Source organism: Oenanthe melanoleuca, chromosome 1, assembly GCF_029582105.1.
Source record: "Oenanthe melanoleuca isolate GR-GAL-2019-014 chromosome 1, OMel1.0, whole genome shotgun sequence".
NCBI classification, from domain to species: Eukaryota; Metazoa; Chordata; class Aves; order Passeriformes; family Muscicapidae; genus Oenanthe; species Oenanthe melanoleuca.
Genome location: NC_079333.1, coordinates 53565807 through 53592562, shown reverse-complemented (window position 1 = coordinate 53592562; position 26756 = coordinate 53565807). Strand labels below are relative to the sequence as shown.

The window sequence follows — 26756 nt, the reverse complement described above, 5'->3', positions numbered from 1 at the left end:
GACGCGCCGAGGTCTTTTCCAGGCGAGTCTGATCCTGCGGACACACCTGGAGCCGCGGAGGTGCCGCCGCCCGCGCTCCTCCCAGCCGCCAGGGGGCGCGCTCGCGGCCGGCCGCCCCTCGTGACGCGCCTCTCTGCCCCGCGCCCATGACGTCGCTGCCCCGCGACGCGGCGCGTTGCGCTCCGAGCCTCCCCCGGAAGCGCCGCCCCGCTCCCGGCGTTCCGCCGCGCTCCCGGCGCCGCTCCCGGCCCGGCCCGTCCCGGCCGCCCGTCCAGCCGCCGGCAGCATGCTGGAGCCGCCGCCCGCGGAGCCGCCGCCCGCGGGCAGGGACGTGCGGGACCGCCTCAGCCTCTGGGACCGCCGCCCGCAGCCCACCGCGCCGCTCAGCGACCGCCAGACCGACTCGGTGCTGGAGCTGAAGGCGGCGGCCGAGAACCTGCCGGTGCCTGCCGAGGTGAGGCGGCGGCGCTGCCCGGCCCGGCGGGGCGGAGGGCGGGAGGAGGCGGGAGCGGCGCGGTGCCACGTCGCCAGGCGGGCGGGGGTGACGGCCTGCGGGGCCGCTCCCGGCTTCGGGGGGCTCAGCGGCGCTCTGCGCTGTGCGCCGCGCCACAGCCGCGTCCCAGCCTCCTCCTCCCTCGGGAGAGCTCGCTGCTCCGGAGCCTGCCCGAGGAGCCTCTTGCCGCCCGCTCCCCTGGCTGGCGGGGGCTGTAGGCAGCGGTGGGAGCTTTCCCCTGAGAATCCCCGGGCTTTCTCTGCCTGCCCTCGCTGCTTCCCTCAGTCCACCAGCTTTTATCCTCTTGAAGTTGGGAGCTTTAGTAGTGGTGCTCATTCTTGTGGTCCTCTTAAATTGATCCTTACCAATGCGTAGCTGCTGGCGCCAACGTTATTTCCTGGTACGAATTGCAGGCTCTCGAACGAACTGAGGAAAGCCAGGTATAGTGGTAAAAAGCTTAGTAATTTGTCAGCACCATAGAAGACGTGGTCTCCCACTGTATAAAATTCCAGCTTCTGATAAGGTGATTATTTATGAACACACCCTTGTCTGCAAAGGGAGGTGGAACAGAATGCTTGCATTCCTAACTGCACTTTTCAGGAGAGGGTTTGTATTTGAGCAGGATTGTGGTGCAAGATACAGTGCCATAAAATCAACAAAACTTGCTCTCAGCAAGTATCTGAAAGCTCAGAACTGCAAAAGAGAGAGTGTAAAGCAGTTCCTTCCTCAAATGCACCTGTTTTGTTTAATCCTTCCTGGTTTCTTTTTTTTTTTTTTAAAGTAAGCAGTATGCAGAAAGTAAATATTGGCAGGCATCCAGAGTGATTGTAGAAGGATGTCCTGCTATCAGAGGATGTTCTTAAGGATCTAAACTAGTTTTGCAACAAGGCAGGTTCTCTATCTGCCAGTGAGGACAACAGCAAAGCCAGGGAACTGGGATAGTGGTGTCCCAGCTGTCCTGAAACAGCAGGCTCTGGTGGATTCACCTTTTCCTCTGTACTAGACACGAGAGAAACCTGCCCTGCTGAGGTCACCCCCCCTTTTGGGGGCAGGGCAGAGAGGTGTGTGGAAGTTTGGCAGTTTATGGCAGTCTGTTTTCTCTCAAATAGTTGAAAACCTGGTGGTTCTTTTTTTGTTGGACTGGTATTACTAGGCAGGGAATATTTTACTAAGTGAGTTTCTAAAGTATACCAATTTGTAGTTAAGCAGTGTTTTCTGTTTTTACCCCGTTGATGTTCTTAGAAAACATACAATTCATCGTCCTGCAATTAAAGAGGGTATTATAATATTTAAGTGTATATAACAGTATTTTTCTTCTTGAATTAATTTCTTCTTATTAATTAATTTCTGTATTAGCTAATTAATAGTCTCTGGTCATACTTAAATACAATTTATCTCCAGTTAATGTTTTTCATGTTTTTCTTGCTTAAACAAAATAATTATGGCTAAAAAATAATTCCTGTTCAGCAGACCTATTCTTTGTCTTCTGAATAAATTATGGCAGCAGTATTGAATTTTCCTTGATTGTCTGGCAAAAAAACCTGACAGTTCATGCGTGGTGTTCCTAAATGTATGGATGTTGTAGCTGTTGGTGTAATGAGTGATCTCAGAGGTTTTTTCTAAACATAATTATTCTGTGGTTATCATATTGATAGATAAAATGTCCATTGCTTTTTTTTCTTCAAAAGTAGATGCCTGTAATTTTCTCATCTTACTGCCTTGGGTTGCTTTATAGTTAAGCTGCACATACAAATCCTCAGCGAGTTATCTGACCAAAGTTTGTGGTGTTTTGTGAGCAGCTTCCCATTGAGGACTTGTGCAGCCTGACATCCCAGTCGCTGCCTGTTCTGGTGACAGCTGCAGTGCCAGAATCCACGGAGGATGTCCTTTTGAAGGGATTTGCAACACTAGGGATGGAGGATGAAAGAATTGAAACAGCACAGCAGGTAAGTGAATGACCTCCAAGATACAGTAATCTTCAGAGAATTCTGTTAGTTTCTTGCCTAGCTTTTGGTGGGTTTGCTAAATCTTTTGGGCGGTTTTCAACATACATAAGGGGGAATTTGGGGGGAAAATTTCACTGAAGTCTTAGGCCTGAAGTGACAGGTACTTTTCACATTTGGAGTGGAATCTAATGTAAGAATAAGGCACCCCCTCTGTAAAGTGGTGTTGCTCTTGAAGTAGAGGAACCCCTACTATCTAATGTGATACCCTTGTTCTTGTGGAAAAGCCAGATGAAATTCAGTCTTTCCCATTTTAATTCAGAGAAGGCACAGAATGGAGTATTTCAGTTGGAAGGGACCTCTAGTGAGGGATTTGTTTCCTAGATTAATGACTGAATCCTGAAACAGCTCTGTTTTTAACAAAAGCTCATATTCATTTCATAGATCATAGATTTGATTTTTTTTAATTGATTGCATGTGATATCTATATTGTTCACACCATAAAATCTCTTCTAGTTCTTCTCCTGGTTTGCTCAGGTGCAAACACAGATGGATCAAGATGAAGGTGCCAAGTATAGGTACGTGCTCTTCCTCAGTTCTTTTCACTATAAGCAGTTGCACCCTTGAAGGACATCATCTTGTCCATTAATGTTAGCACATATTCACTTTCAGCTGGCGGGGAGTGGGGGAATGTGTTGGAGCAGCTGAAGCTTTCCAAAGCTGTGTGCCTCACTCCCAAAGGCCATTGCAGAGCAGTTAAAGGGGATGCAGATTTCCTTCTGAACTGCCCAGGATATTTAGACAGGTGGAAATTAGTTTTGGCTTACAGATAGGGCTGTAGACAAAGGCAATCTAAGAGCTTTCCTATGGTTTTTAAGTTACTGCTGCTATTGGAATGGCATCCTCTGAGGGCGAGACTGTAAGCAGAGTTGGCTGGTGGTCATTTCTGTTCTCACCATTTGACTCACCAGTGACTATGGTTGTCATTCTATATCTGCATTCCCTGCATTCCCTGACACTGCACTCAACTCCACTTTTGAGTCTTGCCATTCTCATCTATTTTTGTGTAGCTGACTTTCCCATCAGGCTCAGAGGAACCACTTCCCACCAACTTTGACAGTTACTCCTTGGACATCTGAAGTACAGCTTCAGCTGGCTTAGCTAGGTCTGCTGGTGGCTTTTAGGGAAACTGGCTTCTGTTTTGAGACTTCACAAACTTGCCCTTGGCCACAAAGAGATGCTGCTGTATTCCCTCTTCTGTTTTTCTTCTGCTTTTCTTTGGGCTGTTTCTTTCTCTTTTGCTTTGACATTTGAGGACGTGATTTTTCTTAAAAGCAGAGGATGAGGCCTATACTGATCCCGTGATCTGATCATTAAGAGCCTAAAAGGAGTAGCAGGCTTGCACTTTGTCAGTTGATGTGTTCATAATGTTGCACACAGGTGCTCAAATGTGCCATGGATGCACAGTGGTTTGTAGGATGGCCAGTATGCCACTGTCTGCAGGGGGCTAAGGTGCAGGAGCAAAATAAATAAGTTATTTGCCTTTTGTACATGGATACAGGGAGCTGTTTTACTTGCAGCTTTGTAAGTGGTAAAGTAAAACTCAGAAGTTTTAGCTGATATCCAAGAGTATTGAATTTTTAATATGCTTTAGATAAGCTGAATGCTTGACATAACAGTTATCATTTAGAGTTTTTGTTCCAGACCCTTCAGCTCTGTTATTTCTGAGGTGATGAAACATCTGCTTATTGTGAGCTCTTGCTTGATGCAAGTGATCTCTTATTCCTAGGGAGAGAAAAGTGGTGGCAGTGTCCCTGCAGGTAGCTGGATGTGCAAATACAGAAAGGGAAATTTTACTTCTGTTATCTGTTGATTCTCTTTTTTCTAGACAGATGAGGGATTACTTGTCTGGCTTTCAGGAGCAGTGTGATGCTATCTTGAATGATGTGAATAGTGCCCTTCAGCACCTGGAGTCACTACAAAAACAGTATCTTTTTGTGTCCACAAAGACAGGAACACTGCATGAGGCCTGTGAACAGCTTTTGAAAGAGCAGGTAATCTTTGATGGAAGAATTACTGGGAACTGCTCAGACATCTTAAATGAAAGTTTATTTTTCTTGGGCTGGGGAAACGTGAGCTGTGGTACCAATCGGTCCATTTGCTTTGGACCTGATTTTTTGGGTGTGTTTCACCTGCAGCTGGGGTGTCAGGCTCTGCAGTAAAATGTTCAGTATGTGTCAGTATATGCTTCAAGGAAGAAAGCTAGCTGAGGACAGCTTTTGTAACTGATGCCTGACAAGTGCAAACTGTATTGGAGTTAATAATTCATATCACTTGCAGAATTACTTTAAGCTGGTTACTGCAAGATCCCTAAAGCTGGTAGCTTATTTCCCAGACACTTTGTTTTTCCTGTTGAACTTCTGCAACAGACAGTTTTTTTATAGTTAGACTGGGTGAGAGAGAACTTTTTAAGACTCCAGTCCTGAAATACAGGATTTCTACAATTCTCCATAATGCTGATGGCAGCAATGCTGTTTGTATGCCCCACTGTCTGTGGGATACTGACAAACCTGCAGTATATATTATTTTAAATACACTACTGAAAATAATGTGTTAATCTCTGGTAAGAGAGCGCAAGAGAGCACTGTTGTATTCTGCATCTTTTGTTGTACTTAATTAGATTCAAGTTACTTCGAGATATTTAACAATGGTGTGTTCTGAGAGATGAAAAGGAGGCTCAATAATTTTATATGCACGTTTATATATATGTGTATATTTATTTATTTATTTATTTATTTATTTTTCTTTTTTTTTTAAAGCTGCTTGGTAGGTTGATGATTTTCTTTCATTCATTGTTTCTTTAATAGTCAGAGCTTGTTGACCTGGCTGAAAACATCCAGCAGAAACTTTCTTACTTTAATGAGCTGGAAAACATCAACACTGTAAGTATTATTTCATTGCTAATAGTCTTAGAAAATGAAAGTGTATCGGTCTTTTGAACTTAGTCACTAACAGTAATGCACTTAGGTTCCTTACAATGATGCCTTGTCTTGTTTTCCAAAGAAACTGAATTCCCCTACGCTGTCTGTGAACAGTGAAGGATTCATTCCCATGCTGGCTAAGCTTGATGATTGTATTGCATATATTTCATCACATGTAAGTCATTCTATATTAATTTTAGTTAAATTGTCACAACTGTGTGTTCATACTTTTTTAATGTTTTTTTTTTTTTCCCTATAAGAAGTTTTCTCTGCCAAATCTGGGAAGAAGTTAAGGATGGTACTTTATAAACTTAGGAAATTTTTATTGAATCTACTTACTATTCTGCTTAATTTTTGTAAAACACTGCTTTTAGTTTGTACTAGCTAGCTAGTTATGTGAGTATTATAAGTTTTGATAAATTTTTGACTCTTACTATTTCTATTTAAAATGGATTTTTTTTTCTCTCTCTCTTTCAGCCAAATTTTAAAGACTATCCTGTATATTTGACAAAGTTTAAACAATGCCTTTCTAAAGCTATGCACCTTATCAAGACATACACTGTGAATACACTACAGAACCTCACAACCCAGTTAATGAAAAGGGTAAGGTGAATCAGTAAGTGGGAAGTGGAGCTGTACTGAAATGTCTATTATAACATCAAACAGTTTTTTTTTTTTTTTTTTGAGAGTGGGATGTGTCACTTTTTTGTGAAAATAGGTCAGTGCTATGGTGTTTGTGTAGGTTGTCCAATACTTAGCCAAATATGACAGAGACCTAGTGATCCAAAAGATGTAAAAGTAGAAATAATTAGAAAATGATGTAAATTGAAGAAGGTGACGTTGGTGAATTGAAGTAGGTGAGCAGTAAGCTGGTGAAGGCCAGGGGTGGATGAAGGACTGTGTTAGAGACACCAGATGGCCAGACAGTTTGCTTTCCTGAACCAGAGTGTGCACTGGAGCTCCAAACTGGCTGTTGGTCTATTGCCAAATGGGGAAAGTACATAAGAGAAACAGAGGTACTGTGGTGTTTTGTTGTGGAGGTGGATTGCTTTGGAGGCAGGGAGAGACTGAGGGGAATACTTGAAAAAAGTATACAGGGGCTGGGTGTTACAGGATGGTAATTGTAAAGCACAACTCTGACTTCATGTTGTGATTGTTTCAGTGTTACCTTCCAATAAGTATTCTTGGGTGGTCTTGGTCATGTAAATATTCATTTATTCTGCAGTGGTTTGTGAAGCTGCAGATAACAGCTGTGCCAGGTTCCTTAGTTTTGCCACGATTTTTTGTTCCATTTTAAAATGTTGACAATTATGCTAGTATGTTCCAGGGAAGAGACACTCTGTCCTAGGTGTTTACTCCTCCTCACTCCAGTGAGATTTAGGCATAAATGTAAGCAGGGAGGTTTTTTGGTCTCATTAAAATGTTCATAGTCTCATGCTGCAATATTCTGGCAGAGCAGAAAGGAGAGGGGAATGTCTCTTCCTATGTGCTTTGACTCTTTCTCCAAATGATTGTTGTGTACCTTGTGCTCAGTTCTATTACAGAAAGCTGCGTGTCCTGAGGGATAATCAGTGAAACTGAAAGATGCTAGAATTGAGAACTGACACACCTAAAATAAGGGAATTTTAGGCAGCGTTCATGGGGGCTTGTGTAAGAGTACTCCTGGAGTGAAGATCTTGGTTAAGTGGCATTGAGTGTTTTTCGTGTTTGGTAAAAAAACTAGATTTTATTAAAAAAACGGTATCATAGCTTGGTTTGATGCCAGTGGATTGCTCTGACTGAGCTGAATTTAAACAAAATTGAACATCTCTGATAATAAGCATATCTAGAGAAAGAAGGGTGTAACTTCAGTTTCTGGATTTGAATTGCTACTTAGGAGTTATAAATCAGGAAGGATACGTCTTCTAAGGGTCGGATGACCTTTCCTTCCCATGTATATGGCAGTTTTGTGGATATTTTGTATAATTTGAAACATCAAATGGCTCCTTCTGCTAGAACTGCAGCACTGGATCAGTGTTTTTTAGTTGTGATCAAGTGCTAAGTTTTCCTGTTGCAACAGAGCAAGACTGTCAGAACTGGAAAGGGACTGAGATCTGGATGTTCTTTGGTGATGCACACATGTGAATGGAGGTTTTGATGTATGTTTGTAGAAGGACGATGGGGTTGCTCACAGGGATGAAATAGGAGGTGAGGATGGTGGAGCTTTCCTGTCTCCATCCTGTTTCTCAAGAAGACCATCTCTCTTGCTTCAGTAGGCATAAGGGGAAGAAATCTTTGTGTGTAAGCTGGGTCTCTGCTCTGCTTTGTTAGTGTTAGAATTTGTCTAAGTTCAAGCTGTCTGCCCCACTGGGCCGGGGAAATGCCTCAAGACTTGATATTCTGCTTGGAGCTTGAATACAAGCTGGAATGTAGCTTCTCTGCCTTAGGACCAGCAGATAAAAAGAAAATTTGTTCAATTTTAGTACTACATATTAGGGACCAAGAGTCCGTACTGCTCTGTCGGGTCTAGAGAAAATTGTTGTCTCTAATGGAGAATGTCATAATTAATGAAAATGTTCCTTTTTCTGTAGAGGCTGTTGGATGAAACTTTTGGGTTGGGTTTTGTTCTTCTGTCTGACTTTGAGTTCTGAAACCAGGATGCCTTTGTTGGTGGGAAGTGGCAAAAAGCTGTTCCACTGGAAGCATAAGCATTAAGAACCAGTATTCTATTTTAGAGGCTAATTATCTCAGCCATTATATACTAGTGGCCAAATACAGCATTTTGCTTTTTAACCAATTACTCATCTCTTCTTTCAGGATCCTTCAGCTGTGCCAAATTCTGACAATGCCTTCACTCTGTTTTATGTGAAATTCAGGGCAGCTGCTCCCAAAGTCAGAGTAAGTAGCTGGTAACTAACTTTTAAAAAGGAAGTTTTGAAAATGAGGTTTGAATTTATTTGTGTGAATGCAGGGATTGCATATTGTGCAAATATGAATGTCCAAAGATTGCATATTGTATCCATGGAAAAATATTATGAAATCTTTCCAATTACTACAATGAAGTAATTTACTAATAATACTTCGTTCTTTTTTTTTTTTTTTTTTTGGAGTAGACTCTTATTGAACAAGTAGAGCAAAGATCTGAAAAAATGCCAGAGTGAGTATGTCTGCATAATTTATCTTCAATGGTTTTAAGTTTTGAAAATATTTACTATTGATTAAGTACTGTTGCACACATTATATATGTAAAAGAAAGATTTTAAAATTGAAATTACATAGACCTACAGAGGCTATTAAGATGCATTTTATGTGTGCCAGAAAATGATCTTCAGGATGCAGTTACTGTTTTAATTTCTTGGATAGGTATCAGCAAGTTCTCAATGAAATCCATCAATGTTACCTCGACCAGCGGGAGCTTTTGCTTGGTCCAAGTATCGCTAGCACTGTTACAGAATTAACCAGTCAGAATAACAGAGATCATTGTGCTCTGGTAGGTAAAGTAGTTGTGTGTTGTCTGAGTTTTGTTATGTCTTAATCCCCTCTCCCCCAGGTAAAATGAACGTACTTAATTCAGTCATTTACATGCAGACTTGTTATTGTTGCCTGTGAGTTTGAATCATTAGCATTCTACTAATAGTTTCAAGCCATACATGTTTTGTTTCTATAAAAACTTCACCCTGTTACAAACCTCACAGAGGGGGGGAGGATAAAAAAGAGGTATAAGATGTAGTTACTTAAATTTCAGAAACAAAAAATGGACCAAAGCTGTGGAGTGAGCTTTTATTTGGCTAGTAGCATCTTTTCAGCCCACAGTCTTAGAGTTCATCTCATTACTTTTAAATTTTACAAAGCTTTGGTTTAATCATAGCTGTAATAATCACAATAGAGTATGTAACATATAGTTATAATACTTGTAATATCTCTTGTGATACTCATGCAAGGAAAAGAATTTAATAATCAAGTATTTGTATTTCTGTGAATGCAGGTACGAAGTGGTTGTGCCTTTATGGTCCATGTATGCCAGGATGAACACCAGCTTTACAATGAGTTCTTCACAAAACCAACACCAAAACTGGAGTAGGTGGTACATGCTTGTTTTGTTTTACTGCATGTTGTATTTAGTGAGTTGTGATGTAACAGACAATATTACGTGGCAAACAGGGCTCTGTTCAAGTGGTTTGGTAAGAATTAGCAAGATAAAAAACCAGCTTAATCACTGTAAGCATCAGAATTTGATGGTCTTGTGTTTCCTTTTTTCTTCAAGCAAAGCTAATAGTTCCCATTCTCCATAAATAATCTTTGCAAATGCTCTGTAGATAATCTGAAAAAGTTCAAGATACTGAGGTTCTTTGAAAATAGCTGTAGAAGTGTACAGCTCTCAGCTGTTTCTGTACAGCCTCTTTTGCACAGCCTGTTGCATAAGTGCTTTCATTTGCTTTGGTCTGAAATTAGGCTGATGCACTCCAGCTTTTTTTCCAGAAGGATTTAATAATCTGTCCTTACTGTCAAGCAATATTTGTATGTTACCTGTATTTGGGCTGGACAGAAGGCAGGGTAGTGGATGCCTGATGAGAACAGTGTCCCAATCTCCTCTGCCTAAACTTAAAAAAGGGACAGGTTGTTGCTTCACACAGTAATTGCAATATAAAAGTATTGTTAAGTTTTTGACAACAGACCTGTAATAGTAAAGCAATTGAATAGTTTACGCCCCTCCTCCAGTTTTCTGGTATGTTTTAATAATGATACTTGATTTTGAAATTTGGGTAGGTCATGTTCCCTTGCTGTAAAGTTCCTAACTAAAGTGTATTCCTATTAATATAACTGAGACACTGGTTTTGAGTGTTGCAATGTCTTAAATTGAGTGCAGCTTGAGTTGAACAAGTGTGTAACCTGAAACAAAAGACTGCCTGCTGCCCTCCTCATCTTTCAAAGCTAAAGGAAAACAAAAACTGCATAAAGCCTTGCTAGAGACAAACCACAGTGCCTGAGTAGGTGCAGTCTTTCCTGAGGAATTGTGGTCTCGTGTGAGGCATACTCAGAATGTGAGATGACCAAAATAAATTTGCATAAGAATCAGTTTAGCTATCTCAGTCCAAATCCTGGAGTAAACACCCCAGATTGAAATCAGTCTAAAGTATTGTTCATCCAGAAATTTTGTCACTAGTGCTATTCACACCAAGAATGAGAATAGACTTCTGATTTTTTTTTTAAATTTTGATAGAATGTAATTACCTCATTTCCTTTTTTTTTTTTTTTTTTTGCCTACATCTAAATAAAATACTTTAAGAAAAATGTTTCAAACAGTAGCTACTTTATTAGGTTTCTCCTAGCATAATACATAGCCTCATTTTCTTTTCTGCAGTGCTAAGGTGCTCTGAAGACATTAGAAACTATGTAGAGATAAGAGTTTACCAAAATTTTACCCAAGAGTAGAGATCTGAGATTGAGTATTGTATTTAATAATAAGGCTGGTGAAACTTAGTCTTTTGTTTCTGCTTTTAACATGGAGAATTACTGTTTTATCAAGTTGTTTCTAGTGCTATAGAATGCAAAGGAAAGAGGTGTTCAAAATGTTTCTTCTGAATATTTCTGAATATTTCTGGCAATAGCATTTATGCCTAATATGTGATTAGTGAAGGAAGCATTGAGAATGGCAAAAAAGATCTAGAGTGAGTGCTGTTGGTGTCAACCAAAATATGCATAACTTTGAGCATGAAAGAAAAAAATAATTTGGAATGGGATTTCTGGTGTGTCACTTCATTGATATTGTAACTTTGATTAGATTGGAAAGTATGCTCTAAGATGTTGGTAGCTATTACAGAAAACATTAGCAAGCTTCTCCTCCTGTGTCCCTCTTTGTGTTCTTCTGATTCTAATACACTGTTGGGTACTTAGAATCAGATGAGCCTTTTCTCAAGGGAAAGTTTGGGTTACAATTCTGAACTCAGCAGGAGCATTTTTTTACACAGAAGCCAGGTAAACCAGTTTGCAGCATCTTCTTTTTGAGCTGGTGGTTGGTGTGTGTAGGTTTTTTGTTTGGTTTGTTTGGGTTTTTAAAATTTTATTTAGAAGCTGTAACACCATTGTTAAACAGTTGGTATGCCACATCTTTTAAAAGGAAAACTTTTCCTACTTTGTAGGAAATAGTGGGTTTATGTTTTAAACAGTGTTGTCTAAAGTCTTTTATGAGACTCTTTTTCTCACCCTCCTTTCAAAAATCTTTGTCACAAAATAATCTATGTTTGTGATAAAATTTTCTTTTGCTTTTGGGGGATCCTGAAAGTATTTTGCTTTGTTTTATTTTTCCTTCACAGTGAACTCTTGGAGAAGTTGTGTCTTTCATTGTATGATGTCCTGAGGCCAATGATCATCCATGTCATTCACTTAGAGACACTTTCTGAACTCTGTGGGATTCTCAAAAATGAGATGCTTGAGGATCATGTACAGAACAATGGTAACTCATAGATTGAATATTATTGTTTCAAAGTGTCTTCTTAACTGATGAAATTATTTATTGCATAGTCAGAAATTCTAGATGCTTATTTCTTCCTAGTGGATCTTCTAACCTCATCTTTGATGTGTAAAATTAATTATGGTTTTTCATTTATAGTGAAGGTCTGTATCTTTGAATCTGCATAGCATCATTTAAAGTTAGGCATGTTTTCTCCAGTTTGTACAAATGCTAGCAAGCGTCCACCCAGTGCATATGCATGCACCAGAGTTGATTTAAATTAACTTTTCAGGTGAACAAATTGCTTCACTTGACCCGGCTAATGCATCATCCATGTAGAGCTTTCTGCATAATGATGATAAAACAAAGGAATGCAAACTGGTTTTTTATTCCAGTTCTCCTTCATGTTTCCCAGACTAGAAATGGTAACTTCAGCAGAGAAGTAGCAGTGTAGATTTTTGAGTTTGATAAGTATGCAGAGCTCGAAGTCTCATAGAAATGAGCCAACCTGGTGTCTTATTTCCTAGTATGACCAGTGTATAATGGAATCCTTTCACAGTCTTTATTGCACCACGCAATAAACAGAAATCATGCTTGGTAGCTGGTATATCATCCAGTGTAGCTCTTTGTCGCTGAAGCTGTGCCAATAATCATGAAGAATTGTTCACTTTCCTGGAAATATAATTGTAACACTCTTGGGAATGAACAAAACCTTGCTGACTTAATCTTTTGGCTTTTCATAAGTGTCTTCCTACTACTTAATTTTGGGCTGATATAATAATTCTTAAGTTTGATGTGAGCTGCTTTGGTTCATCTGTTTTTAACAAATCCCAACAGTCACACCATGGATATTGGCCGTGATAGAACCAAAGCCACCTTGCTTTGTTGCTCCCACCAAAATTCCACTTAATGTACCCAGGTCTGAAATAATTACAACCCTTAATTCTAACAAGGCATCTGATGTCATCAGTGTGAGGTTGCATTTTCATTGCCTAATGAAAATCTGGGGAGCCAAAGCAACTGCAGCATGGAGTTCAGTAAATTCCTTCTTTGTCACAAATTTGTCTGCATGCCGCTGTTCCAAAAATAACCTGACTCCATCTGCAGCAAGCCAGGTTTTTATGGTCCTGTATGTGATACTTCAAACTGGTGTTTCTGTGAGCTTGTTTTGTGATTAACAAGTTTGTGCCTTTTCTTGCCTTTATCAGCTGAACAACTGGGTGCATTTGCCGCTGGTGTCAAGCAGATGCTGGAAGATGTACAAGAGCGCCTTGTGTATAGGACACATATTTACATTCAGACTGACATCACCGGCTACAAGCCTGCGCCGGGCGATCTCGCCTATCCTGACAAGCTGGAAATGATGGAGGTACATCTCAGCTTTCTCACTGTCCTTGACTTTGTACATGCAGTGTATGCAGTTGTGCAGCACGGTGCTTTGCAGCTTGGGTTTTCCTGTTCCTCAGTGTATTTAGTGATGCTGGCGTTTTTAAATTGAATCCCGCTAATTAAATTATGACCCTCAACTGGATGTCAATGTTTTATGTCAAACTTAGTGGCAGTGGCAGTGTTCTCACAATTGATAGTTTTATCAAAACTTGAAGCTTCTGAATTTTTGTTTACATTCTTAAGTAATAGGTATTACCCAATGTATTTTCTAGTTGAGCTGGAATTGAAGAGATGCTTTAGACAGTCCCAGCTAGCTGCAAGTTTGTTTTCAGAATTATTGGTCAACTAGCTTTCGGTAGGCATGTGTGTACCCTGTACTCAGGCAGTGTGAGAAGAGACTTGCTTTAGATTTAACATGTTATGAATGGCTTCCAGAAGCCTTTTTCAATTTCTTATCAGTATTAGCCATTTTTTCGTCATTCCAAGCCCTTTGAGTCAATGTTTCTGTTGAAATGGATCAAACTAATTCTGCTTACTTTGAAAGATTAATGCTATATTGATGAAAGTTTCAGAATGAAACAACTCACAGAAATAAATAAATAAATGGCCAATGAGAAACTTTTGATCAGTTTTTGGCTAGAACAAGCTGCAACTGCATGAAGACTGCATGGAAGCAGTAAAGCGTAGTAAAGATCCCCCTCCAAATAACTATTTCCATTCACTTCATAGTGGGAGGCCCATGCTGTCAAAGGACTGAAGTGACTGAGAATGGCCTTTCCAACATGGACTGGCAAGACACAAATTTTATTGCAGTATTCTGCTTTCTACCTAGCTGCCAGAATAGTTGGTGGTGCTTAGAAAATTGTAGGACTTAATTCCAGCTGGCCAGTTGGTAGAGAAGCTGCTGTTTGACTACAGAATTAGAACATTACTTATAAAAAACATAGAAGCTTTCTTTCTGTCTATATGTCTATCTATCTATCTATCTATCTATCTATCTATCTGTCTATCTATCTGTCTATCTATCTGTCTATCTATCTGTCTATCTATCTATCTAATCTATCTATCATCAATCTCTTTCTCTCTTCTACCTACCTACCTAAAACATATGTATGTTGCTGTGGGCTGAAATAAATTAACATTGTATGACTCCCCTACTGTGCTCAGTTCTTGCCTGCAAACAGACAGAACACTATGAGAAAATTATCAGTATTGAACTCATATTGCTGTGATACTGTCTTTATACACATCTAAAGCTTTTTTTGTGCTACAGCTTGTACTTTGCCATTTTGTGGGATATCCATGGGGTTTAAACCCTGAAGCTAGTGAGTTTGTTGAGTATGTGCTCTTTGTAGTGAAAGTTTAAGGACTAATAAGCATCTTTAGACAAGCGATTCTGCTGTTTGGTCTGTATGGGGTCTTTTTTTCTAACAAATGTCCTCTGGCCCTTTGGTTAAGGAAGAGAAAGTTCATTCCAAGTTCAGAAATTACGCTGCTGTTCATATGTCCTCATAAGACTTCAGTTCTTGCCTGGTTTGAGATTCATTTTGCTACTTGATTGCTTTTAAACCTCAAAACCTTGCTGTTTAGAGAGAACTTCTGTCTTAGTAAATGAATTATTAAAATGTTAAGAGCACAGGGCAGAAATGTTTCTTGTGCTATTCTGCTCAAATATTAATGCAGTTCTTTGCCCATTCTTGCTGTCTCTAGTTGCTTTGAAACAGACCAGGTTGTAGAAAAGGTTGAAGTGTGGAAATGTTAAGTAATGTTAGGGGAAAGCTTTTGGTTGAACTCCTGCAGGGAATAAACTAGAGAGTACTTTTGGGCCATCTGCACATACGATTTATGGAAATAAAGCCATCAAAAAATGATCTGTTTAAAATCCAAGTAAGTGTTGAACTGGGTTACCCTGTTTTGAACTTTTCTTTCTGGGTGGCTTTATTAGGTCATTACTGAGAGATCAGTAAAACAGGCAAAATGGAAAGAACAGTGCTTTACACAGATATGTATTTGTGAATCTTTATTGTATTACAATATTTCTGCTACTGTTTTGGAAACATTTGCCTATTTCTTCTAAATGTCTTTGAAACACTGGCAACTGAGTGTAGCTGATTTCTTTTGCAATTCAGTATGCTTTTATCTGTTGTGACCAAAGCAGTGTTATGTGATACTAAAATATTGTTGTGTATCTTTCTTTGCAGCAAATTGCACAGAGTTTGAAAGAGGAACAGAAGAAGCTGCCATCTGAAGCTTCATTTTCAGATGTCCGGCTAGAAGATCCCGAGTCCTGCAGTTTAGTTACATCTGGTATGAAATATGTCTCATGTTGTCAAATTAATGCATAAAGCTCATGGAATGTGAATGCTAACTTGAAATCATCTGTAAGAAACTTGCATGTATCTTAAAGGGTTATTTTCCTAGACAAATTCATAAGCAATTTTGAGAGGTGAACTTTGTCTCAGAGTTTTAGTTTTGTATTTTTTATGAGAAACAACCTAATCTTGTTCTTTTGATGCCATTTCTTTGCGCTTCTAGTGCAGTCCATTATGTGAAGCAACTACTTCTACAGCCAACAGCATCTATTGTACTTTGTATAAACCTGAGCTTTTGTATTTTCTGCTGAAAAGTATCCCTGCCATCAAGATGTGTACTTGAAAATGTTTTTGTTAGCTGTGCTAAGATGAGAAAGGTAATTTGGTGTGTCAGGCACGTCTCTTAAATTATAGGTACTTACAATAATTCAGAATTTAGTCCTTGGCATTTTAAACATGTGACCCATGTGTCTGTGAATTACAGCAAACTGGAATAAAATTCCATAAAATGTGACTGTTCTGATGCCAGTCATTTGAGCATTACAAATTTTAAAATTACTGTCGAAGATCCACGAAGAATTTCTCATTTTATCATTTTTCAGAGTGGTACAGTGTTTTTTCCCCAGCAGCATCTTTCTCAGCTCTTTATCACTTGTTTCTTGTCTTCCTTTTGATTACATGGTAGTTTCTTGCTTTTGGCTTAGAAGATCTGCAGAGGTGTTTCTAGCAAATCCCATTGAGAATGGAGTTCATTGTACTTCACCCCAGGTGCACGAATTTGTAAGTCCTGTAAATCTTACCTGCACCCAGGAAATGGAAGGAATCTGTATGGCAGAATTTGAAGATATGTGTCTGAGATAATTGGGATTATTTGCCCTTCAGAGGTGCCTCTCTCCCATTTCAGTACCTGCAGGAGTAGCTGAAGTGACTAATAAATGGCCTAGGAATCTCAAACTGATAGCATAAGATTTTACAGGGTAATTGCTGTGACAATAAATTTATAGGTGCAAAAGGTAGAAAAATATTACCGGATTCGTAAAGATGATTTCTACACTGATTACATAAACACAAGTGCACTTTCCATCACTAGGTGAAGCTACAAAAAATTTTTTTTTTTTTTTAATGGTTGATATTTGAACACAGAGTTCTGATGCTATTGACTCAGCTGTTTCCCAGCTTGATTTAAGGACAAAGTGCAAACAGACTTCTGTCTGTCAGATGCTGTGAAAATCCATTTAGAGCATACAGAATTGTTACGAAGCTTACCTAAGAAGGAGCACTTTTTTATGTTTGCAACCAACCTCATGGCAAAATTTGTTTTGCTGTTATTTTTACAATTATTAAAATTATGTTCAAACTCTATATTTTCTGCGGCTGTTTAATCCATCTAGGGTTATCCCCAGCAGAAAGGAAAGCATGAAGAAATAAAGTAGAATGGTTTTTAATTTTTTTTTTTTACCTAAACATTTCCGTGTAATTCCATGATATCTAACCATTTATTTTTCCTCTTTTCTCCTGTGCTACTCTTTTTTCAGTAGCTGTTTGATCATTTCAGCTGTTTAGCTGAGTGGGAGGTGTGTGTCATTGGAGACATGCCTGTGAAACTAACTCATTAAAAAAGTCGAGCTGGGCCACCCCTGAAAGCAAATTCATGTCTTTCACAGGCTTGTGCTTGGTTCACATCAGAAATCTAATACTGACCTGCTCAGAAGGAAAAAAAAAATAACTTGTTTGGGTAAAAGAAAATGTCGTATTTCTCTGTAGAGAGTTTAAAATGCAGTTGATATTGCAGTCGCCTTTGGTTGAAAGGACAGATGGGCAAGTTTTTCATGTGTGTATTTTGCTTTTGAACAGGTTCAGCTGAATCCCTTAATCCCAGGCATCAGAGCACAATTTCACCTGCAGATCTGCATGGAATGTGGTATCCTACTGTCAGAAGGACTCTAGTGTGTCTCTCCAAACTGTACAGATGTATAGATGTATGCAAACATTTCTTTATCTAATTTTTTAGGTGAAGTTAGAAAGTGTGTAGATATGCCTAAGTATTTTAATATAAACTAGGAATGAACAATTACTGGCTTCTAACCCCTTGGTCTTTCTGCTGCTATCTTTATGTAAAACAAGTGAACTGGCAAATTTAGGTCATTAATTTCTAAGACAGTTTTATATTTGTAGAATTAAAAAAAATGGCACTGATTTGTACATCTATTGCTTTTGCTGTTACAGAAATAATTTAGTGTCTGGTGTTCAAGATCCTGGTCTCAGCAAAGCTGAGGAGTGAATAGGACAAGAGAATCATAGAAAGTTCTGGGTCAATTACAGGGAATTATTTTATTGCTGAAATTACTGGGTGAATGTGTTTGTGTGATGTCTCTGGTCTTAAAAATGGTGACTCTCCTGCTTTTACATTTTGAAAATGTTCTGAAATATTTTTTTTTTGTGGCACATCTCTTCATGTTCCAAAACGTAGCAACACGTTTAAGACAGTAGAAATCTTCTTGTCTAGCAGAAACAAAAGCAGTGTTTGCTTAACATATTTTAAGACTTTGCCATTAGTATATGTTTTGTGTTGCTCACTTAACAGTATATAAGACTGATAAGTCTCCGAGGAAACTAATGCAATTGTTTTTGCTGGTTTTTTTTGTTGTATCTTTATTAGATACATTTAATGGATTTTAAAAATATTTTTGATGGGTGTTACATGAAACTCCTGCCAAGATGCTATTGCTAAAAAAGAAGCTGAAAGTACTAATGCTTTATTGCTTAAAATATCAATCCCACTAAAGATAGATGAGTATTTGCTTTGTTTTTAGCTAGACCTTTGTGAATGGGGTGATTTTTGCGTTTTTTGCAAGGCTCGTTTCCAGTGTGTCTGCACAGAGGTTATTTTAGTTTTCCCCTGAGACACTGTAGCAGAACTGATACCCCTTGCCTGCACCCTGTAGATAGAGAAGGCATGAATGAAGTGGTGCTGGCAGGTCTGGGGCAGTCAGGGCTCTCCTGTGCTCTGTTGCAGTGCTGGTGGGGGCAAGCTGTGTTCCTATGACTGGCTCAGCTGTAGGATCATATTGCTGCCACTTAAGGACTTGCTTTGTGTCCCCTGGGCCATGGCAGCTGTCGTGTTTGTTTACTAAGCTGTCACAAATGTGAAGTAATTTGAGTGTGCCCGAGGTTAAGCTCAGTTGAATGATCCCATGTCTGTTGCAGATGTAGCTTGCACGCACAGGTAGTTGCCCTGGCACACGAAGAAGTGTCTGGTCAGGTTACCCAGCACACACCACTCATGCTGTTAGCTCTGAATGTGTGAGGTGTCACTGACCATGTTGCTACCCAGGTGCCAATTCAGAGCCTCAGGGTGAGCAGGGCATTATTGTGTGGGTACCTGCATCCAACCTGAGTGCTTGTAGCAAGCTTTTGTATGTGAATGCTCCATCCCATGTCACTCCATTGAGCCAACGTGTTTGTAGCTAGTTAATCTGGAGTTTTATAAGCTGGTAAACACATCGTTCACAAAACACAGCTCTTGAAATTCTTCCTAACCTTTGCTAACACCTCTTTTGCTGGTCTGATTTCCCTGCAGAGGGCAGTGTTTCAGGGATTATCGCAAGAGGCCTTATCTGCCTGCATCCAGTCGCTGCTGGGAGCTGCTGATTCCATCAGCAAAAACAAGGTCAGAATCTGTGCTTTGGGTAGGATTTCCACAGCCCCCAGCCCCTTTTATATCTAAAGTCATGAAGCAGCAGTTCAGAATTCCGTTAAAATTTTAGTCAAAGCATGTTGCTCTGCCCCCAGAGATTTAAGAGATTTGCCGGTTCTTAGTTACAGTTAATGTATTGCAGGACAAAGATAATGATTCACATGCTAGCCTGTCTGAAAAGATGGAATACAGATCATAGCAATCGTGTTTACAGACTGCTCTAACTCATGGAAATTCAGTGAGGTGATGCCTAAAGAGAAATTTTTGCTAGAGGACTTTGCTCTCTATATTTATTTTCACTGTCTGTTACTCTTTTCTCTTTTTCTCTGCCTTCATTGTTTGAATCTTCAAAAATCTTTCTAACTTATGTTCACTGGGAAGGAGTTTTAAGTACTCTCTTCTCAGAACTGTATTATCAAAAGGTTTGATCTCATGTGTTGCACAGAATTCAATGCAGATTCATCAAGTCATTTAAACTTCAACTGTGTTTAAGTAATTGGAGTAAACTTTCTTTTTACTGTCACAGTTCCTTTAAATCCTGCAGTGATTTGTTAATTCATAACAGCCAGGAAGTGAATTAAAAAACACCCCTCTTAGTAGGCTAAAATAGTTGGATTTTTATAAGCAGTAGATATTTAGTAATGGAAAAGGTTTTAGTTCTGATTGGAAATTATCTGTTTTAAAGTATCTCTTTTGAGCATCCTTTGAAAAATATCTGTTAAACATAGGATCTTTAAAAAGAAATTCAGGCCACATTTCTCTTTAGCTTGAGCAGATAATTATTTCCTATGTAACTGGTTCAGAATTCTACAGTTAAATACCAATTCCAGCACTGTGTACCTGACCAGCATTGACTTAAAAGTGTTGCAGAGAATGAATCTTGTCCTGCAATGACCCCTAAATAGGTTGGCCCAGAACTAGGATCTCTACCACTTCATTCTTGATACATGTTAATTTAATACTATCTGGTGAAATGATGCATATGAGAATTAAAAAAAAAAAAAAAAAAAAAAAAAAAGCCAAACCCAAACAACTCAATAAGTCCTTTTCACCACTCATTTTAAGTGAAATTTCTGTTTGCTGAAACTGTGAATTTAAATGTGATTTCTTCTTTTCTGTTTTATTTAACATTGTATCAAGTAAAGTTCTCCTCCAGCTTACAAAAGCAAATTTGAATTCTAGAGTCCTCCTCCTTTTACCTCAGTGAGCCATGAACTTTAAAGATTAAAACCAGCAAGCATGTGGTTAAAATAACAAGCAAGGCAAAACTGCTCATTTTGATGCTGTGAACTTGGCCTTCTTTTACTCTTTGTATCTTTGCTGTACTGTTTAGAAATTAACTAAGCTTTGTGTTTAATGACATGAGAAAAATGCATTGTAAGACCTTTGCAAAACAGCACAGTTAATCAAGGTTATTACAGGAACATTAACTTTTTTTAGTTATTGTAATGATGAAAGCAAATTTAGAACCTCATGTTTTTCAACTATAAATTATATGAATTACATGAAATAATTCCTCTCTCTGAAGAAGAATAAATTTGTATCTTTCAAATAGAGAATACCTTTACTTAATGAGGACATTTAGTAATATGGCCGTGTAATCTAATTCTTCCGAGAAATGGGAATAAGGTCTGCCTCTGTAGTGCAGTGTATTAGGAATAATGCAGAAGTGGGATTTGTTGATCCCAGAGTGTAAGTAATGACACTACAGACTAATGGAAAAAGCTTGTTAACTAATAAAAGTGGAATTGCTGAAACTTTGCTCTCCATTTAATTGCTTGGGGGTTTTTCTTAACATGTATTACATGTTCTTTCTCTTGTGCTGTAGACCCAGGTTGATGGACAGCTTTTCTTAATAAAACACCTTCTGATTCTTCGTGAACAAATTGCTCCTTTCCACACTGATTTCACCATTAAGGAAATTTCCCTGGACCTTAAGAAAACTAGAGGTACTGAACAGTTGCTGGATACAGAATGGGATGGGATTGTCTTCCCTTTGTGCCAGCAAAAGTTTTGGGTTTATTTTATGTTCACTTGCAATGACCTGTATGCTTTTTCTAATCTCTTGCTTTTTCTTAGCTTCTCTGAAAAAAAACCAAAACCATTCTCCTGTTTAGGGCAATCCAAGATGTATCTTATAAATCCTTTATTTTTATATGAAATGCATTTGCCTACTTTCACTGCTGACCTAACTAATTTTTCCTGTCTTTTTTAAGAACAGCTAAGTAATCTACATTTCTATTGCACAGAGATGTCTTTCCTCTTTTCTTAACTGTTAAAGGAATATTTTTCCTTACTGCTGCTTAGCAGGTGAATTTAACAATACATGGTCAACTTAGCTAGAGCAAATTAAGATTTCCTGAACCTTTCTGTGAGGTTTTTGTTTTGAGAAAGATTTCTTATTTTGCAAGTTTAATAAACAGCATCGGTATTATGTACCAAGCATGTCTCTTGTAGGAAAATAGTAGTGGCCATGGTCATGGTTTTTGAAATTGTACTGTTGTTCCCTTGTAAAATTCAGGAGAAAAGCTCTCAATACAGAATTGAACTGTCATGTACTTTCCAGGTTGTTAGGATAATGAGAAAAATTATTGGAAGCATGTTAAGTTTCTCTCCTTCCATTCCAGAAGAGAAAGCTGAATAAATAACTTCTCTTTCCTGCTAATATGCTGCAGTCTTAACTCTGAAGCAAGCATTTCTTACACTAACCATTTCACTTGTTGCATTTGAACATCAATGAAACCTCCTACCTGTTGAGTGGTTTCTAGTTGCCTAGAGGTTAAAGGGCAAATACATCCTTTTGGTGTCTTGCCCTGGCTGACACACAAGTTTGTTCTCCATCTTCATTTAATGTAATAAATTTTTGTGCCAGCCAGTGCTTTGCAGGTGGTAGTGGTAAGTAATGGAAAACATTTTCTTTATATTGAGTGATGGTGGCAGTGGTGTTGAAAAAATGTATGGTGTGCTTAATTCTTACTGTGGTCTAGCATAGGCCAGTAGGGCTTTTATATTTGGGATAAGTTGTAGAAGAAAAATAACAGGGCTAGTAGCTTTACTGTGTTCTAGCCAAACTTCCTGCACTCAGATTTAAGATTTAATTTGGTATTTACAGATGAGGTGATACTGCTTACTGTAAAAGTCATGCTTTTGCTCAATTTCTCTGAGGTAGTATAACGTTAAGATTCATGTAACTGAAAAATTTGGTGGGAGAAAGGACTAGCTCGTAGTCTTCTAATCAAGAATTTGGGAAATCTTTGGAATTTCTCAAATTGCTGATAAAAAATTCAGAGAACAAAAATAATCTTGCTCTGTGTTCACCTTTCACTGCATTGGAGTGCAGATTCTTAGTTCAGTGCAAAACCTACAAACCTATATATTTGGTATTCTCTCTTTATTTAATGCCTCAGAGAACACTTCTTTTACTCTTATGTCTTTTTTCCTTCCCGCTGTTTTATACAGAGTGCAGAATTCCTTTTGAAATGGAAAAAAAAGGAGATGGATGTGTAGGATGATAAATGGCTGACAGTAGGGTAAAAAGCTATACTGCAACTAATAATTTTCTTTTTCCCAATTTGACTAGATTTCAGCTTGACAACATCCTGTTAAGACTATAGGTGTAATTTCTGTATTGTGTTAATTACAGACATTGTTGTTTTTCTTTCCTGAGACTTTTGTAGACAACATAAATATGAATGTTTATTAACCTTGATGTTTTGTTGTTTAGTCCTAACTAAAGCAGCTAAGCACAGAGGAAAAAAGTGCCAGTTTGAAGGCATTTCATACAACTGTAGTTGGTTTTCCCAGGCAATGTGTGCAAAATTTTTCATATGGTTTTAAATGCTTAAATAGCTTACATGAAAGTCTTCCACTTGGAGATACAGTAACAAGAAGAGGAGAGCTCACACAATTTTCATGCTCGTGACACAGTGGTTAATATCAGCAACTCGTCAGTTTCTTGTAATGTATTTATCTGTTTAGACTCTGCAACTGTTAGGTACAGGTGTACTGTAGGTGCCATTGAAAAGTAGTGAATTAAGCCTTGTGTGCAGTCATAATCATTAATGCTGGACCATTTTTTATGCATAAATGAGTGATTAGAATTTGTAGTTCCTGAGTGGCATTGACTTACAGTGTGAGTGACTTTCTGATTCACAGATGCAGCATTTAAAATCCTGAATCCTAAGGCAGTTTCAAGATTTTTTAGACTAAACAGCAACAACGCCTTGATACAGTTCTTACTGGAGGTAATGCGGGATCTTATTGCATTAAGAATAATTGAGTCATTTAAGTGTGTTGTGATCTCTGGCAAATAAAGAGAATTGTCATTCTCTGTTCAAGGGTACTCCAGAAATCAGAGAGCATTATATTGACTCCAAGAAAGACGTAGATCGTCATCTGAAATCAGCTTGCGAGCAGTTTATTCAGCAGCAAACTAAACAGTTTATAGAACAGCTGGAGGAGTTCATGACAAAGGTACAAATGTGTTGTATGTTTGTTAACATAACTGAAGTACTGGTAGGATAAGGAAATTTGGTATATGACAAGCTGCTAGTGTTGTGTGATTAGCTGAAGATGGTTTGCTTTCCTTTAAGTTCCAACAGCAATTTTCCAGGCATTTTTGAGATTAGTGGGTTAAAGGAATATGCTATAGTTTGTTTTTAAAAGCAACACTTGTGTTTTCTATGATCAAGAAGCTTTAATTTTTCCTTGAATTGTAACAGGTGTGTGAAGGTTGGCAGGAGCTTTTGTTTTTGCAGGAACTACTTTGACTGCATTTGTAAGCATTCAAAAACAGTCTTGGGTCATGTGTGTTCTTGAGGGAGGTCTTAGAGTATTAGATGTCTTATTACGTACAATACATTTCTTTCTAGAACCTGCTCTGGAGGTCAGAATTTCTAGGTCTCTTGAGAAAACCTCACAACAGGATCTATTCTGAACCTTAGGTCCTGACAATAAGGGACATGACCTCTCAGAAACAGGGGCTACATCACTACATGGACTGCAGATGTCCAAACTGCTGATTTTTTGAGAAGTTAAAAGATTTACTCATGCCTGTCGTGCTGGGGTAGGGGTCAGTGGCATGCCTAAAATATAGATGGCTAACTGGTGAGATTGATAGATTGTCTGAGTGATCTCAATGATTCATTGGGAATCTGAGGAGTTTAACTAAGCTGCTTAAGGATAAGTCTTTTTTGAGGTTATGTGTCCTTAGGTGCCTAAGCATCTTTGTAAATTTAATCCCACTTTGAATTTTACTTTCAAGAATTGATCACGGTTGTAATTTTGAATTGCATTTCTGTCAAGCTGCTTCCCCTGTGTGTTGTTAAGTCAGGTTGTAGAAGAGACAGAGCAGTGGAGATTGTACATTGTGGTATCTAAGAGAGTTGTGCAATTTTTACTTGGTCATTTTGTTGGGAACTCAACTGAAAGAAACATCGTTTTATTGATTTTACTTGTTTTAGGTAGCTGCTTTAAAAACAATGGCCACTCAAGGAGGTCCCAATTACAGCCTTTCACAGCAACCTTGGGCACAACCAGGTATTTACTTTGCTTTATATTCATGTTACTGTTAGGAATCTGAAGAGGTGGTCAGAATAACTTGGACTGAGAGACTGTGATTGATTTTGAAAAATTATACATATAAGAACTCTACCTTTTTCTTGCAAATACTGGCTTCCATTTTAGCCTGTGTGCTATTTGAAATGTCTTAATCCATCTCTAAAAATCTGACAAACTTCAAAATATGTATTTAATTGGTGCAGTAGATGAATCCCTTGAGTATTTCTCAGGCTGTGATTGTTCTTGCATGTAAACTGCATACAAAATGTGTTTAAGGAATTAATTGATTATGATAAAGCTTTTGCTTTTGTAGGAAAGAATGAATCCTCATTGAAGTCCTTATTGTCTGTACATTTGGTATTTACTTTGTTTTCAGTTTTCCTGTCTTTGCAAAAATAGAATCTGCGTTTGTTTCCCTCTTTTTTAAAAATTCAAACGTGAACGCTTCATAGGAACATTTGGAGCAGTTTTAGTAGCTCCTTGATTGTTTTGCTCTTCACATTACAAAGTTGTGCTTCTGGGTAAAAAAATCTGATTATTCCAAATCATATATTGGAACCTTCTGTTGCATCATATTCTTAAGATGCAAAGCCAGCCATGTTCATACATAATTCAGTGCTGCTCCATGGGTCAGACTCTCAAGGGCTAACTCAAGCTTCTACTTAACATCTCCTGCTTCTTCAGGAGTATTTTTAATGTTTGTTTGGAGATAATTATGTGTGTAGAAGCAGATCGAAGCAGAGCTTCTGTTGTTTGCTGGAGTCATTTGTCTGGGAAGTGGGTCTAGGCAGAAAATTTAGATGTGGCAGAAGTTGAGGAGGGGAAAAGCTCACATAGGGTATTAACTTCAGTAGTTTAAATCTGCAAAATGTATTTTTCCCCTGGCCTTTAAACAATGATCTTGTAAAATCATTAAAATTCATAGCAATAAAGAAAGGTCTTGTCTGACAGAGGATTCTTGTCTAGTTAATTCAAAATCCAGATTTCTGTGCAGCCTTTACTCTCAAGACATGGCCTATGATCAGCAAGGAGAATTTGTGATATTCTGTTCTCTTTATTAGCACTGTTTCCCAGCAGTTTCTTTCCCAGGTAAGTTTTCTGGGAGGGAACCTATGTAGAACTTCATTGCTGTTGATGGGCTGTGATTTCAGAAACCTCAGGAGGATGTGGTGGCTGTCAGAAATGGGGTGGGTGCATTTTCTGCAGGGAAAGGAAGCAGTGTCTGGCAGCCTGTGGTCCTGTGATGGGTTTGACACTACACAGCCCAGCACCCCTCTCTCCCTTCCACTCAAACCTGTGGTAATGATCTGCCCCAGGAGAGCCGAGGTGATTTTCTGGAGCATAGTTTCAGCAAGCACAACTCCGTTTTAGACTTTTAAGCATATTTTCTTTTACTTTCAGCAAAAATCAACGATCTGGTCTCTTCCACTTACAAGACAATAAAAACAAAGTTGCCATCAACTTTACGAAGCATGTCCTTATACTTGTCCAATAAAGATACAGAATTAATTTTGTTTAAGCCAGTCCGGGTGAGTATTGCTGTCATGTTTTTCTGTAGATGTTTCATGGGTGATATCTTTAGTTTAAAAAGGTATCTTTAATTTAAAAAAGCCAAATCCAGTCAGCTCTACTGCTCTTGCCTGTACTATGCAACACACAAGTAACTGCTGCTCTTTATTGTGTACATCTTCCACTTGGCACTAAATGAGCTACCATAAGGAAAATTAACTCTGTCCCACACCAACCAGTCGATTTTGGTCACTTATGCATAGGCAGGAGCACCAGAGGCAGAGGAGATGATAGAGATTCAGTGGAAAACCTGCTGTAAACCACCAGAAGAGCCAAGCTTGAGTTTTAAGCTTCCAGGTTAAGTCTTTAGGACTCAGTGTTTCACTTTAGCAAATCTTAGCTGAAGTTTTTATCTCACAACTGATGTGGATTCCTTGTAGGTA

The 26756-nt window shown here is 38.7% G+C and overlaps 1 protein-coding gene across 1 annotated transcript in view; it reads left to right on the top strand.

Annotated features, from left to right (window-relative positions):
• The first annotated feature begins 188 nt into the window (after nucleotides 1-188).
• Nucleotides 189-26756, top strand: part of COG3 (component of oligomeric golgi complex 3) — a 30024-nt gene continuing 3456 nt past the window's right edge. The window contains exons 1-21 of the mRNA XM_056486530.1: nucleotides 189-454; nucleotides 2293-2439; nucleotides 2953-3014; nucleotides 4325-4490; nucleotides 5304-5378; nucleotides 5500-5592; nucleotides 5895-6020; nucleotides 8214-8294; nucleotides 8510-8553; nucleotides 8760-8886; nucleotides 9382-9473; nucleotides 11711-11850; nucleotides 13056-13216; nucleotides 15438-15543; nucleotides 17403-17527; nucleotides 19129-19218; nucleotides 21074-21194; nucleotides 23401-23489; nucleotides 23584-23718; nucleotides 24708-24783; nucleotides 26206-26333. Coding sequence (XP_056342505.1) covers nucleotides 287-454; nucleotides 2293-2439; nucleotides 2953-3014; nucleotides 4325-4490; nucleotides 5304-5378; nucleotides 5500-5592; nucleotides 5895-6020; nucleotides 8214-8294; nucleotides 8510-8553; nucleotides 8760-8886; nucleotides 9382-9473; nucleotides 11711-11850; nucleotides 13056-13216; nucleotides 15438-15543; nucleotides 17403-17527; nucleotides 19129-19218; nucleotides 21074-21194; nucleotides 23401-23489; nucleotides 23584-23718; nucleotides 24708-24783; nucleotides 26206-26333 — 2352 coding nt within the window. The 5' untranslated portion in view covers nucleotides 189-286. The remainder of the gene's footprint in view (nucleotides 455-2292; nucleotides 2440-2952; nucleotides 3015-4324; nucleotides 4491-5303; nucleotides 5379-5499; nucleotides 5593-5894; nucleotides 6021-8213; nucleotides 8295-8509; nucleotides 8554-8759; nucleotides 8887-9381; nucleotides 9474-11710; nucleotides 11851-13055; nucleotides 13217-15437; nucleotides 15544-17402; nucleotides 17528-19128; nucleotides 19219-21073; nucleotides 21195-23400; nucleotides 23490-23583; nucleotides 23719-24707; nucleotides 24784-26205; nucleotides 26334-26756) is intronic.